At 38.5% G+C, this 13,495-nt stretch overlaps 1 protein-coding gene across 1 annotated transcript in view; it reads left to right on the forward strand.

Annotated features, from left to right (window-relative positions):
• Positions 1-3,068: 3,068 nt before the first annotated feature.
• gsg1l2b (gsg1-like 2b) overlaps positions 3,069-13,495 on the forward strand; it is a 29,937-nt gene continuing 19,510 nt past the window's right edge. Inside the window, exons 1-3 of the mRNA XM_084740945.1 lie at positions 3,069-3,557; positions 7,424-7,471; positions 11,190-11,342. Of these exons, the coding sequence (XP_084597071.1) occupies positions 3,257-3,557; positions 7,424-7,471; positions 11,190-11,342 (502 nt within the window). The 5' untranslated portion in view covers positions 3,069-3,256. The remainder of the gene's footprint in view (positions 3,558-7,423; positions 7,472-11,189; positions 11,343-13,495) is intronic.

Here is a 13,495-nt window from a genome sequence, read left to right on the forward strand (position 1 = left end):
TTTGATTCAAAAGGCATTTAGCAAAACAGATTGCAGCTAAAACTCTAGACCTATGTTATATATTCTCTTGCGTTGTGTGCTTAGATTATCCCAAATATTTCCAACAAGGGTCACACCCAGAGAATGAATTATTTCAAGATAATGGTGCATTTCCTACAAGCTGATTATTACTACAACTTGTGTTGGATGTGTCACAGAGTGATTAAGGAAATCATCAAACACAACTCAACTTTAATAAAACTTATACATTTACTTAATGTATTAATTATTTATTATTATTATTATTTAATTTCCTCGTCTGTGAACATGATTTCTACCTCGGTCGTGTCAAGTAGATTGTCATCAGAAGTGCTGGTTGTTTAACAATAAATATAACAACTCCCATGATCCTATGCTACATCATAATGTCATTAAAATGTCTCTTGTTTTGTTGCCAGAGACCACTAGCAGCAGAACTGGTATATTTTGTGTTTAGAACATAATTTTCAGGTCATAGTTCTTATTTTGTTAAAACGGGGTTGTCCTTTAAGTGTTATTGAAAAAGTTCACATGAACTAATGTGGACCAAACAGACCCATACACGCTCACTCAAGGGATGGCCAATCTTTCTATCATTACCATAGACTTGGGTGATTGCATACATATATCTGCGATTGTGTCCATCGCTGTTTGGATTTTAGGGCAATTTTTGTCGTTTTATTTTGCTAATTTAATGGTCTGCAAGAGTGACAGGTGCTGCAGGTGAGAACGAGTGAGTGGAAAACAGGCTGTAGAGCCAGATTATTGTCATGTGTAACACAGAGAATTCATTAGTTGAAGATTTGCTGGAACAGTGAAAAGACTGACGACGATGGATTTGGTGAATTTTATTTTTAAAAGGCAGTCAATGCTCTTGCTTGCTCGGTAAAAGAGATGAACTTGAATGAGGGCTGCTCACAATTCATACACAAAAACTGTATACAGAAAATGGAAAAGTCTCACAGGCCAAGGCTAGCAGTATGACGGGGCTACAATTTCTTTATGAGGACTTGAAGAATAAGTATGGAATCTTTATATTATATATGCATGGTGCCACACTCTCGTATTGTGATTGGTCAGACTATTTATCTTTTAAAACATTTCAAACACAGGAATGTAAGAAACGAAATAAAGACACTGTAATGTTAGTAATTAAAGTAGATATGAAATTATTCTATGCTAAAAGTCTAGGCATGCCTCTGATATTTTGCATTATGGGAAATGTAGGATACAATGTTTTGGGAGCTTGACTAAAAGTCAGGATATCTTTGGTCATATTTCTGCTTCAAATTTAGACCATTAAAAAAAAATCTGCTCAAAAGTGCAATACTAAATCTCTGGAGTGGTCCTTCAGAAAGCTCAAAAGAGGCTGAATACTATTTATAGGCACTTGCAGTTGTGGTGGGTTAACAGTCTGGAAAATTAAACCTGTCCGGAGGTGAAGTCTCTCTCCTTCCAGTGGAAAACCATAGGATCATAACTTCAGAAAAAATATGATTTGTAGTGAACAAGGAGAGACAAATCATTTTTGATTATTTATTTTTTTAAATTACTTCAAAACTGCTGAAGTATCAGACTGTGTAGATACGTAATTAGAAATGATGTTACAGCTTTCTCCCTCCAAAAGCTAACGTTAGCCATTGAAGCTACGATGTTTGTGTGTTTTCGTACCAGGATGTGGTCGCATAAAGGCGGGTCTTATTCTGTCCTTTTCGCGGCGGATAAAATGACCAGGAGTCGTTGGATAAAACACTTCAGGAAAGATAACGTTAATAGAGGCAGTGAGACTGGTGCTGATGACATCTTGTACAAGACAAGAGATGAAGTTCACACAAAATTAAACTAAACGACGACAATCCTAGGATAAATTGTGGCATTCGTTTACATTGACAAATGTGTCATTTGTTGCGTAGTTCAAACGGGATCTAAAAGTTATTCCCCGTACTGTTACGTGTTCCTCTGTTGTTTTTGTTTGCCTCGTAAAGCATGTTGCAGCTGCTCATTTTGATCAGTTCTATATTAATGACTTATCATTATTATTATTATCAAAAAGAAAATTACACGAAAATTAAGATTTTATACAACATGTGGTGTTTACCGTTAAAATTAAGAGCCAATCTGAGACTGTTGTGTCATTGATCAGGTGACAGTCAGTGGAGAGCAACTGTGGCACCTCGCTCTTAAACCTGCCGCCACCTTGATCTTGTGAGGTTATCGTTGCCCACGTGTTCATGATGTCAGAGCAAGAATCAAGTAGGACACAAATCTAATCGGCACGTTTTGTACGATCATCGCTGGTGGTCGACTCTGCGCAGGCCTGACTCATCTCGAATGCACCTGTTATTTCAGAAGTTAGGTCCCACACACAATGGCATTGGGCACACAGGAAGGGGCGTGACTTCATCTCTCTATGCTCATCATGGGAAATGTAGGACACAATGTTTTGGGAGCTTGAGTGAAAATCTGGATGTATTTGGTCATATCCCTGCTTCACATTTAGACAGTTAAAAAAACAGTCTTTTGAAAGTGCGATATTAAATTGCTGGAATGACTCTTTAAAAAGCTCAAAGGGGTTTGAATACTTTTTTATGGGCACTTGTAGTTGTGGTGGGTTAACAGTCCGGAAAATTAAAATATTCCCTGGAACAAATAATTTTTACTGACTGTCAAACAAATCAGGAAAACTGTGCCAGTGGGACACCACCTGTTTTCTGGGGTGTTCATCACTAAAAGTGAGTCATTAATTGCCTTGTGATCTGCATCATTCTGCTTTGTTTCTAGATGCTGACAAAAGTTGGTTAAAGAAAATCGATATTTATAAGCTTTTTCTTTTTTTTCTTTTTTCTTCTTTTTTTTGCTGGAGCGTCAGGATGGTTTTTCGCGAGAGAAATTCCATTTAGAGGAGCTGCTCATCATCTCAGTGGCATGAGGCGTGTGTGTGTGTGTGTGTGTGTGTGAGAGAGAGAGAGAGAGAGAGAGAGAGTGTGTATGTGTGTGTGTGAGGGGGTGTATCAGGTGTGGGGGGGCAGCCTACAAAATGAGAGCGCGTGCAGCGGTGGAGGAGCAGATGTGAGCGGCACGCTGTAGGAGCGAGACGCGCCGCGCCGCGATAATTAGCCGCGGATATATTAACGGGAATAACCGGATTATGAGGATTTGAGCGGGAGAAGTCGCCAGAATCCGGTGTCATACAAGGCGAGGGATTAAGTTAGGCGTCTTCACTTCTCCGGTCGCCGTTATGGGGATAGACCGGCGGCGGAGAGCGTCTCTGGCTCTCACCTTGAACTTCCTCGCCTTGTTCCTGGCCGTGTCGGCGCTCACCACCAGCTACTGGTGCGAAGGGACGCGGAAGGTGGTGAAGCCGTTCTGCACCGGCCCGGTCACCACCAAGCAGTCGTTCTGCATCAGGTTCAACAGCTCCAACATCAACGACACGCGCCTGGTGCAGTACATCTGGGAGACCGGGGAGGATAAGTACGTGATGAGGAAGTTTCACACCGGCATCTGGTTCTCCTGCGAGCAGAACATCAACATGACCGGTGAGTTTGTGGAGGAGGAGGAGAAGGAGGGAGGCTGGTGTTGGCACCGGAGCGCAACGGGCTGTGCGCCACGGAGAGGCACAGCGATCCAGTAACCCATAAAATAAGTCTTCATTCTACTATTTTCATAAAAAGAATAATAATCCTGCTTTGCCACAGATAGAGCTCTGGAGCAATCTCAGAAAATAATGTGAAAGTTAGATTAAAAACATCAGAAACGCGTAATCCCATATATTTTAACACCTGGTCGTCTGTGTTGAGTATAAAACAGGTTTTTCTATCATCCAAAGAATATTTGATGCATGACTTTCAGAGGATGGGTTTACTAGACTGAGAATGAGGATGTAAGGTCCATAAAAGGTCAGATTTTTTGTTATTCTTATTAAAATTTCCAATTTGGCATCTTCAAATTAGTTGTTTTGAGTGAAGAAAGTAAGAAAAGAAGCGTTCTCACGCTTGAGAGGCTGATTTGATAATTCATCAAATGTTTCAGTCATTTTTCAAGCAAAAATGACAAATATTACAGCTCGCTAATTGTGAGGATTTGCTGTTTTCTTTGTCATTTTTGTCAGTAATGAAGAGTCTTTGGGTTTTGGACTGCTGGTTGGACAAAAGACTCAATCTGAAGATGTCACTTTCTGAAAAATTGAGATGAGGAATTTTTTGACATCATAAAAACTAATGAATTAATCATTACAATAATTGGCAGACTAATCGATAATAAAAATAATTGTTAGTTGCAACCAAAGTCTGAATAACAATCCAAGAACTCAAAGGTTCTGGATTCAATGTCATCTAAAAGTAAGAAAAGAAGCATTCTGAAATTTGAGAGGCTGAAACCAGAGATTGTTTGGCAATCATCATCATCATCATCATCATCATTTTAAAGGTTTGGAAACATCTTGCCAGAGGACTGCAGTTGAAAATTAGCCAGCTGACTGACACTGGCACATTACAGAAATGAGGATTAATGCATGTTGTCCTTGTAAATAAAATAGTTGAAATGGTTCAAATGGATTATAATGTTTGCTGATTAATGGAGTGAATGTTGGAGCTCTACTTTAATTTCTCAGAAAAACTATTATTAGGTACATTAGGGTTATTATCCACTTAAGACTGATTGATTTTATTCTCTTACATACATCATTTACTAATGTATGTAAACTACAGCTGCAACAATTAGGTGATTTATCGATTAGTCGATCAAAAGAAAATTTGTTTAAATAATTAACTTAAGTAATCAAGTAGACCATGTCCAGTGTTCATGTCTTTTCTTACATGACAACAAATGGAAAACAATTCAAACTTCAATTTTTTTTTAAATTCCTACTCCCATGATACTTTGCCTCTTGGTGACGTGTCTGCGTCCAGCTGGCTACCTGACTCTGCTGCTTGCTTTCACTTTGAAATCATAACGAGAAAAAAAAAGCCATTTTCTCTCAGTGAAAAAAATCCTCTCAAAGCTCAAATGACAAACTGCCAAACGACTCTGCAAGATGCAAACAATGAGAAACAGTCTGCCAGTGATGGAGCCAGGAAACAAATGGGCTGTGGACACGGACGAAAACACCTGGTTGAACCCCTGGGTGGGCTCTTAGTGAGGAAAAAATATCAAAGCTGTCCCTTTTATCAGTTTATATCCATGTAATAAGTATAGAAATGCCAATTAGATGCATGATGAAAGAAAAACTGGGTTATAATAATCATTTATGATCACTAAAGCTGGTGGCTTAACGTATTTTTGTAATCAACTGAACGTCATCCTTGGATTTTAGAAACAGTGATCAACACTTCTCACCATTTTAGACCAAAGAAGCAATCAGTTAATCAAGGAAATGATCAACAGATTAAAGGATGTTTATTGCTAATAACTGATTGATCATTTGAGTCATTTTCAAGCAAAATTGTCAAACATTTACTGGCTTAATCTTATTAAATGTGAGGCTTTGCCGTTTTTCTTTGTCATTTTTGACAGTAAATGAAGAGTCTTTTGGTTTTGGACTGTTGGTTGAAAAAAAATAGTACATCATTTTGACCTTTGCGAAATTGTGATGAGCAATTTTTTTTGACATTTAACAGGCTAATCAATTAATCACTGCTATAATTGGCAGATTAATCGATAGCAAAAAAAAAAATGGTTAGTTGTAGACGAGTCTGTCTAAGTCTAAATACTCAAAGATATTTATTTATTTTAATTCCATATCATACAAGTGTAAGAAGAGCAGCATTTTCACATTGGAGAGGCAGAATCCAGAGATTGTTTGGTTTTTTCTTTAGTAAAAAATGGCTCAAAGTAGTTGCAGATAAAAAATTCTCTCAAATGATTAATCGACTAATATCACAGCTCTCAGAAACAAGTGGAAAAGATCAAATTAAAAGCTTATATCCTCCTTAGAGTTGATGTTTTATTCTCTTACCTACAGCATTTACTACTGCGCATGAACTGGAGCTGCAACCATGAGTTGATTAGTCAGTTCAAAGAAAATTAATTGCCAGTAACGAGGATTACAAAGATTCAATTTATCGATTAGTTGTCAATTATTAAATTAATTACCAACTGTTTTCATGAACAATTGACGTTTTGAGACTTTCTGAAAGTTAGAAAAGAATGTCCAAATTCTCTTATTTCAGCTTCTTAAATGTGAGTATTTTCTGGTTTCTATGAAAATAAACTGAATATCTTTGGGTTTGGGACAAAAAAAAGACATTTGTGGGTGTCAACTTGGGCTTTGGGAAACACTGATCAAAAACTTTCGCCATTTTCTGACATTTTATAGACCAAAGAACTAATCTATTCATCAAGAAAATGATCAACAGATTAAGCGTCAATGAAAACATTTCATAGTTGCAGCCCTATAATTATTTTTGAAGCAAAAATGTCAAACATTTGCTGGTTCCAGCATCTTAAACGTGACGAATTGCTCCTCTTTGATATATATGACAGAGGATGAAGAGTCTTTGAGTTTTCGACTGTTGGTAGGACAAAAAAAAGAAGTTATGATGCATTTTTCACATTTTTTTGCCATTTTATAGACAAATTGATTAATCATCAAAACTAATATGAGGATTAAGTGATAATGAAAATAATTGTTAGTTGCAGTCCAAATCTGTTTAACAATCCAAAACCTCGAAGATACTGAGTTTAAATATTATCCAAGAGAAAGAAAAGCAGCATTTTCAGATTTGTGAGGCTGAAACCAGAGATTGTTTGGTGATTTTTTTAATAGAAAATGGCTCACAAGGATCAAAGTAGTAGCTGATTAGGTTTCTGTCAATTGATTAATCAGCAGCTCTATTTTGATGTCTCTGAAAAACATGAAAAAGCGAGATGAAAGGCTCATTTTATTCCACTTCAGAGCTGAATTCTCTTACAAACAGCATTTACTACTGTGTGCGGAAGCTGTTCAGCTGATTTATGGGCAGGTTCCAGATCAGCCAGCTGAGAGCTGCATGTCCCCCCCAACTGTGGATCGAGGAATACGCGTCTACAGTATTTGCCGTACAAGCATTTGTTCTGTTGGCAGTGAAATCCCACAGAATTTTTTGGCCGGCACGCTGTTACAAGCTGCATTTGAGGCGGGAGATTTTGACATGCTGGGAGAAGAGCTTGTTATTGCGCACACACAGAACACAGAAAGGAAATCCCTTGCCAGATTGGATCAGATGGTGATTTTTTTTTTTTTTTTTTTTTTACATCACAGGTTTATCTTTGTCGCACCGAATGAGATAGGCTACCTGTGACTGTCTCAGTCTGGAGAATTGATGGAATACAGATGAAGTCCCTGTCTCACTTATCAGCATGTAGCAGAAATATACTGTCACCATATAAAGCGCTAATGAAGAGTCTAATTTCTGATCTTTTTCAGGTGAAAAGTGCAGAAGTTTCCTTTATGTTGCACCTTCAAATGAAAGAGGTAAGCATACGATTCATACGTCACCACTTCTTGAAAATTTAGACAAATCATACTCTAGCAACACTCTAATTCCATTTTTTTTTTTTTTTTGGTGAATTTTAAGAATGTATGTATGTGAAATATACATAATTTATTAGATGTTACTTTGCTTTAATTATTTTAATTTTTAAACTTGCTCTGTGCCAGAAAACAGCCTTGTCCCAGATAAGAATTCACAACTTCAAACAAATGAAAATGTGCTAAAAGCCTTCAAAAACTAAAACTAACAATACTACTACTGATAACATAGGTATAAAAATGTGCTATAATAATCATCTTTGTTTTAAAATCGATTTTCTATTAAAATGTTGGCCCTTTTGATGTTACAGATTTCTGTCAGCTACAACAAATTTTTACAAAAACATGATTTCAGCCGGCATTAAAAAGGTTAGCTATACTCTAAGGACCCCTGTCTCACTTCCTGGTTTAAAAAAGGCAGGAACACTGCTCAAACACTGGTAAACTTCCTATTTTTTGACATTTTCTTTAAATAATATTGCTATCAGATGTTTCTCGACCATAACATGTCAACTCTGTAGCTCCTCTAAATCAAAGCTAAATTAAAAATTATGGTTTAAAAATGTGTATTTTGATTAACATTAAGAGAACTCTGAGTTACTTTAAAAAATAAAATGGCTGCTCACTATACTATGCTGTGAAATAAAAAGCTGCAGCATTTTGTTAACTGGTAAGTCTACATTTAATACAAATTTTAATGACAAGGAGGGTGACCTGTTACAAGGTTGAATAGCCAAGAGTTTGATCTTTTAGAATAAATTTTCCCAGCATAATTAAAAAGTAAAAATCAAACCCCCCTCCTACTATGGTTTCTCAAGAATTCGCCACTAAATCAGTAGCATGTGACCATGCAACAACAACTCACTGGTGCAAAAGGCCCAGTGGTTCATTTTTGCAGGTATTCAATGTAAACATGTCGTAAAATCCAACAAGACATTATCCAGTCTAATGAAAAAGTTTGCTGTGGTGCTCACATGGCTTTAAGAGTCACAAGAGGCAGGGAAGTTGCTCACAGCAGCGAAACACAAACCTTTTATGAGGTCTGAAAGCTTCCTCAGCTCTGATCACTCTAAGTAAGCTGCTTAGCGCTGTGGTGACCATTTTGACTGAAGTGGACATTTTGGAAAAGGAATTGAAGATCTTTTGTCTCTGTGATGAAGTACTGGCAGTGCCTCTGTACTAGTCAGACAGTTGTTAGAACATCTGTCGGCCTCTAAGAGCCGCATGTTTTCTTCTTTTCATCTTTAAGCCTACATTAAAATGACGCCACATCAGTAGTCTTATGCGAGTTACTTGTAATCAAAGTATGACTACCACACCACTCTGAGGCAGCAGCTTATCTTGTCTGCTTTACAAAAAATAAATCATCCTTTTTCTACATCTAATATCAAGGCGAAATCATCCTAATTACAGTATGCTGACAAAATCTCTGGTTGTTAGTGGGGAGTTGTGGATCAGTTGCACCGTTAGGCAATATGTAAAGTGGGGTTCCATCAGATCAATCACTTCCATTATTCAGTCTGACATTTGCTCATGTGAGTAGTTCTCTGTTGGGGAGGTATTGTTATTTTGCCAGATTCAATTACGTACTGTATGCATCTCCCCAAAGTAATTTTCATCCGACATGGAAGCTGCGGTGTAGGTTGCCAGGAGCAACATGCCCTCACACCTAAACGACAGACTAGGTTGATTGCAAATTACTCCCAAAATGTCATGTATGTTTGGTGGAGAGTACCAGTGCCAGAGGCGCCGGACCTGACATATGTTACGTAAGTCACATGGTGTAAGTCACCGAAACTACTTGGTTAGGTCCAGAGGTGAAAAATAATGAAGTACAGGTATTTTGTTACTGTACTTTGGTATTTGTACTTCATTTGACCATTTCATTTTCTGACAACTTTTTTACTTTTATTCCCTACATTTTAAAACAGACCTCTGTACTTTCTCCATCAACTTTACTCCTTCAATTTTCAAAACAGGCTTGTTACTTTAGTTTCAATGTATTTGAAAAGAATTATTGATTAATTTTGCTTTGCATTATTGTGCACCACCTTCCCAACATCAAGACCGAATTCAACCTAAATGGATGCGGCAGTAACAGATACAAAAGATGATTCCATGTGTTTAATGTCATTCGACTTGGATCATGTGACTTAGGAAATGCAACATAATTATTTTATCCCATGTGTGATCTTTTCCCTAAACCTAACCAAATAGTTTGGGTGCCTAAACATTTGATGCCTAACCCTAAATCAAACCAGGTAGATTTGGGCCTAAACCTAACAAAGTAGCTTTGGTGCCTAAACCTTTGGTGCTTAAACCCTACCAAGTAATTCATTTCACAACATAAAACACAACAACAGGACATGATAACATAACGTACTTACTTAACGTATTGAAGGTCCGGTGCAGCCAGCCACTAGAACTCTACAACAGATTTATAGTATGTTGGTTTGGGAATCATTGGCAGTTGACCTGTGCTGTAATTTAAGTATGAGGATGTGTTATCTCATCCCTCGAATCATGTCTCTAGCAAGTCTTAAAACACTAATAAGGCACAGTGGTGTGCTGGGTGATATGTTCCTTAATAAGTCAGTACCACATGCACCATCCGGCTGCTGTAAATACTCACCACCAGATGTGGATTAATCCGTCACTGGACATAATCCCCCAATAAATGCCCCATTTCCTCCTGTTTGACTATGTTTACTAAACACAACACTATCCAGCCATTTTAGGAATTTACTGAGTCTTTTTAAACAGTAAAACTTCTGTGAGGTGTTTGTTAAAGATAATTGAGAAAAAAAAGAGAGATCTTAAAACCCTGAAATTACAGCTTTGACACCAATGTAGACGGTGCAGTGATCATGACCTCATTCACGTAAGACCGTCAGTCTCATCTTCATCTGCACGCCACTCTACCACACGCTGATATCATATGATTAAAATATTAGCTATATCAAAGCAGAATGAAAGGGGAAAAACTCTTGCAAAATTGCACTTAATTGCAGACAGTTTTAAGACTTTGAATGTCCTCTAATAACATTTTCTTTAATCCTCTCCACTTTCCTGCTATAAATTTAATTAAAGAAATCTTTTACTGAAGTGCGGAATTCAATTTAGAGCAGGTGAAAAAGACTTAGCTGAAGGATGTAACTGTATTCATAATTCATACAGGGATATTTTGGGTAACAGGCATATTACTTTAGTCCACCTTGTGATTAATTAACCACACAATAACTACCTGCCCTTGGGTGATACATGCAATTACTCCACAGCTCACATTTACAGGTTTTAAATCCGTTGATATTTTGTCCTGCCACGCACAGACCTGAGCTCAGGATGTTGTACGTCTCTTGGTAGATAAATCATATATCCTTTCTCGGACTGTGAAGGTTAATGATATGGGTGACGGGGTCAGTGGTGAACCTTTCCCAATACATTCTCCTCCTCTTCCTCCTTCTTCTCCTGTCCCTATCCTCTCCTTTTGCCCTTGCCCACGCATATTCTTTCTCAATTCCCCACCCCCCGTCTCTCTTCTCTTTCTATCCCCCGCTCCATCATCCACTCAACCTTGTTCACCCTCAACCCCCACAACATGAGTATGTCTTTTTTTCCTCCCTCTTTGCTATTCCTTGGCCATAACCAATTCTCTCCATAGGAGTGCTGTGGCTGTGCATTGTCGCGGAGTGCCTGTACATCCTCCTGCTGGCCACCGGAGGCATCCTCATGTCCATAGAGGTGTGTCACTTTGGCAACGTCATCGACGGCCTCAAGCTCAACGCCTTCGCTGCCATATTCACTGTTCTCTCAGGTGAGTAACATCATGATATCTGCTGTCTTTGACATCAAATGGAGTCCAGTTTAATTAAATATCAAATCAAATCAAAATGTTGAAATTATATGGATTTTTTCTTAAGTCAAACGGAACTGGAACTTTGTTCTGAATAGTCCAGAAGATGTCCCTTAGGATCAAAAGCTCATTTGTCTGACAGCGCATTGTCCTGAAAACAAAAGCCCACTGTTTTGAAGCCTGGTGTTGCTCTGCCTGGAGTTTTTCCCCTCATTATCTTGTAGTAAAATAGTATTCTGACATGCAAATGTCAGGTGACCTTCATTGACAAGGTAACAATAATAATCATAGCTAACTTTGTGAAATGCTTGCAGTTTGATTATGTTTAGGCAACAAAACTACTTACTTGTTTCGGTTTAGGCACCAAAAAATACTTGGTTAGGTTTCGGGGACATCACAGCTTGGGTTAAAATTAGTACTTAGTTATGTCAGTTAACTTACCCACCTAAGTTTGGAGCAATGAGCCTTTCAGAGCAATTGGCATTTGCTTTCGGTCCATGGCAACATGGTGCGAATCACAACAAGTTGCGCACAGACTCATGGCGAATTCTAGAGAGTGCTCAAATAATAGACTAAAGGGCTAATTATCAGTTCCCATCAATTTGTGTGGCTGTTTGGAACATTTTTTGTACTAAACCCAGATCATAGCTATCTAGGAACCAATGTTTTCTGAGCAGAGCTGTCAAAGCAAAGTGCTGACAAAATGGCAAGCAGAGCTCCTCCCCTGTGAAGTCTTTTGTTCAGCCCGTGCTACTGGAATGGTTATTGCTGAGTTTCCACTGGCCAGATTTGTTGCCCTGATACTCCACTACCACAAAAATAAAGCAAGTAAACACAACAAGGGTACATTTGCATACTCAGAACTTTCAAAAATTTGTTCATCAGATCAATCCTCTCAGTATAACTTTACTATAGTACCCCTGGGAGAACAGTTTATATACATGCATGAGTTTGTTATGTGTCTATGTGGACCCGCAAACTGATTATAAATGTACCTGCTATGTTAGAAAATACAAGTAATTGCTGGACATTAAAACTTCATGTCCCCTGGAGAACACTAATATAGGTGGTCAATGCAGGAAACTATATAAAATTTAATTTCAGTTAGACCTTAAAACAATTGAGTCCTTACTTCTGTCTGCTGGCATTTTGCCAATCACATATTCAGGCCAGTTGCAGCCTCTCAGCCCAGGAGAAGATTTCCAGCTGGTTTGCAGTCTGCCTCCCTCTCTCGACGGAGGACTTTACAATGACCTTCTCTCTAATCCACTCTGTGAAAATGATCCCGACCACCACACTCTGGGCGGTGAATCAGCAGTGAAAGATACTCTGCTCGGCAGCAATGAATCGCAGCATTTTAGAGACGTGACAGGTCAGGTTGAGAAAATGTCTAAAAGAGCCAAAGGCTGAAGAATTGTACCCACTGTACGCCCTGGGTCCACACTTTGAACATGTTCTTTGATTATGACCATATGCACAGTATCTATTTTATTAGAAATGTCCAGGGATTTCCAGTAAGGCTGTCTTTTCACTTACTCTTTCGCTTACTCTTAGATGCATGAGCCAGTATCATGCTGGAAAGTGATGAGGCAACCTCTGTGCATTTGTTAACCTTAGACCTAAAAACAGCCAGACAGAGTAGAGCTATCAAGTAGGGAGCCAGTTACATTTTAACAGGTGCAATAACAAAAGTGCTGAAAAGCTTCCAGGTTCTTGACTTTGGCGAGTTCACTGTTAACCTTAAAATAATTCAACGATTTGGGAAATGCACTTATTAGCTTTCTTTCCACGTGCAAGATGAGAAAATTGATAGCAGTCTCCCACCTAGCACTCCTGTGCTGCTTCTCTGGCTTTAGAATGAGTTATCAGATACGGTCAGTGAGCACAGGTTCTGGTATAGGTCTCTGTACAGGCAAAAGTGTACCAAAACTGGATGTAACTGTGTTGATGTATGTTCAAACTTTGGCCACTAATTGGACTTTTCCATTGACACTTTTAACTGCACTGAGTCAAATCAGGCCGTGCTAATTTGCATTTGCATGACCACTTTTAACGCGCCAAGCTGTGCCGAGTTGTGCCCGAGATAGACAGTCTCAGGAGTGGGGCCAACCCGT

Source organism: Lutjanus erythropterus, chromosome 17 (assembly GCF_056507025.1).
Source record: "Lutjanus erythropterus isolate fLutEry1 chromosome 17, fLutEry1.hap2, whole genome shotgun sequence".
Classification (NCBI taxonomy): domain Eukaryota; kingdom Metazoa; phylum Chordata; class Actinopteri; order Lutjaniformes; family Lutjanidae; genus Lutjanus; species Lutjanus erythropterus.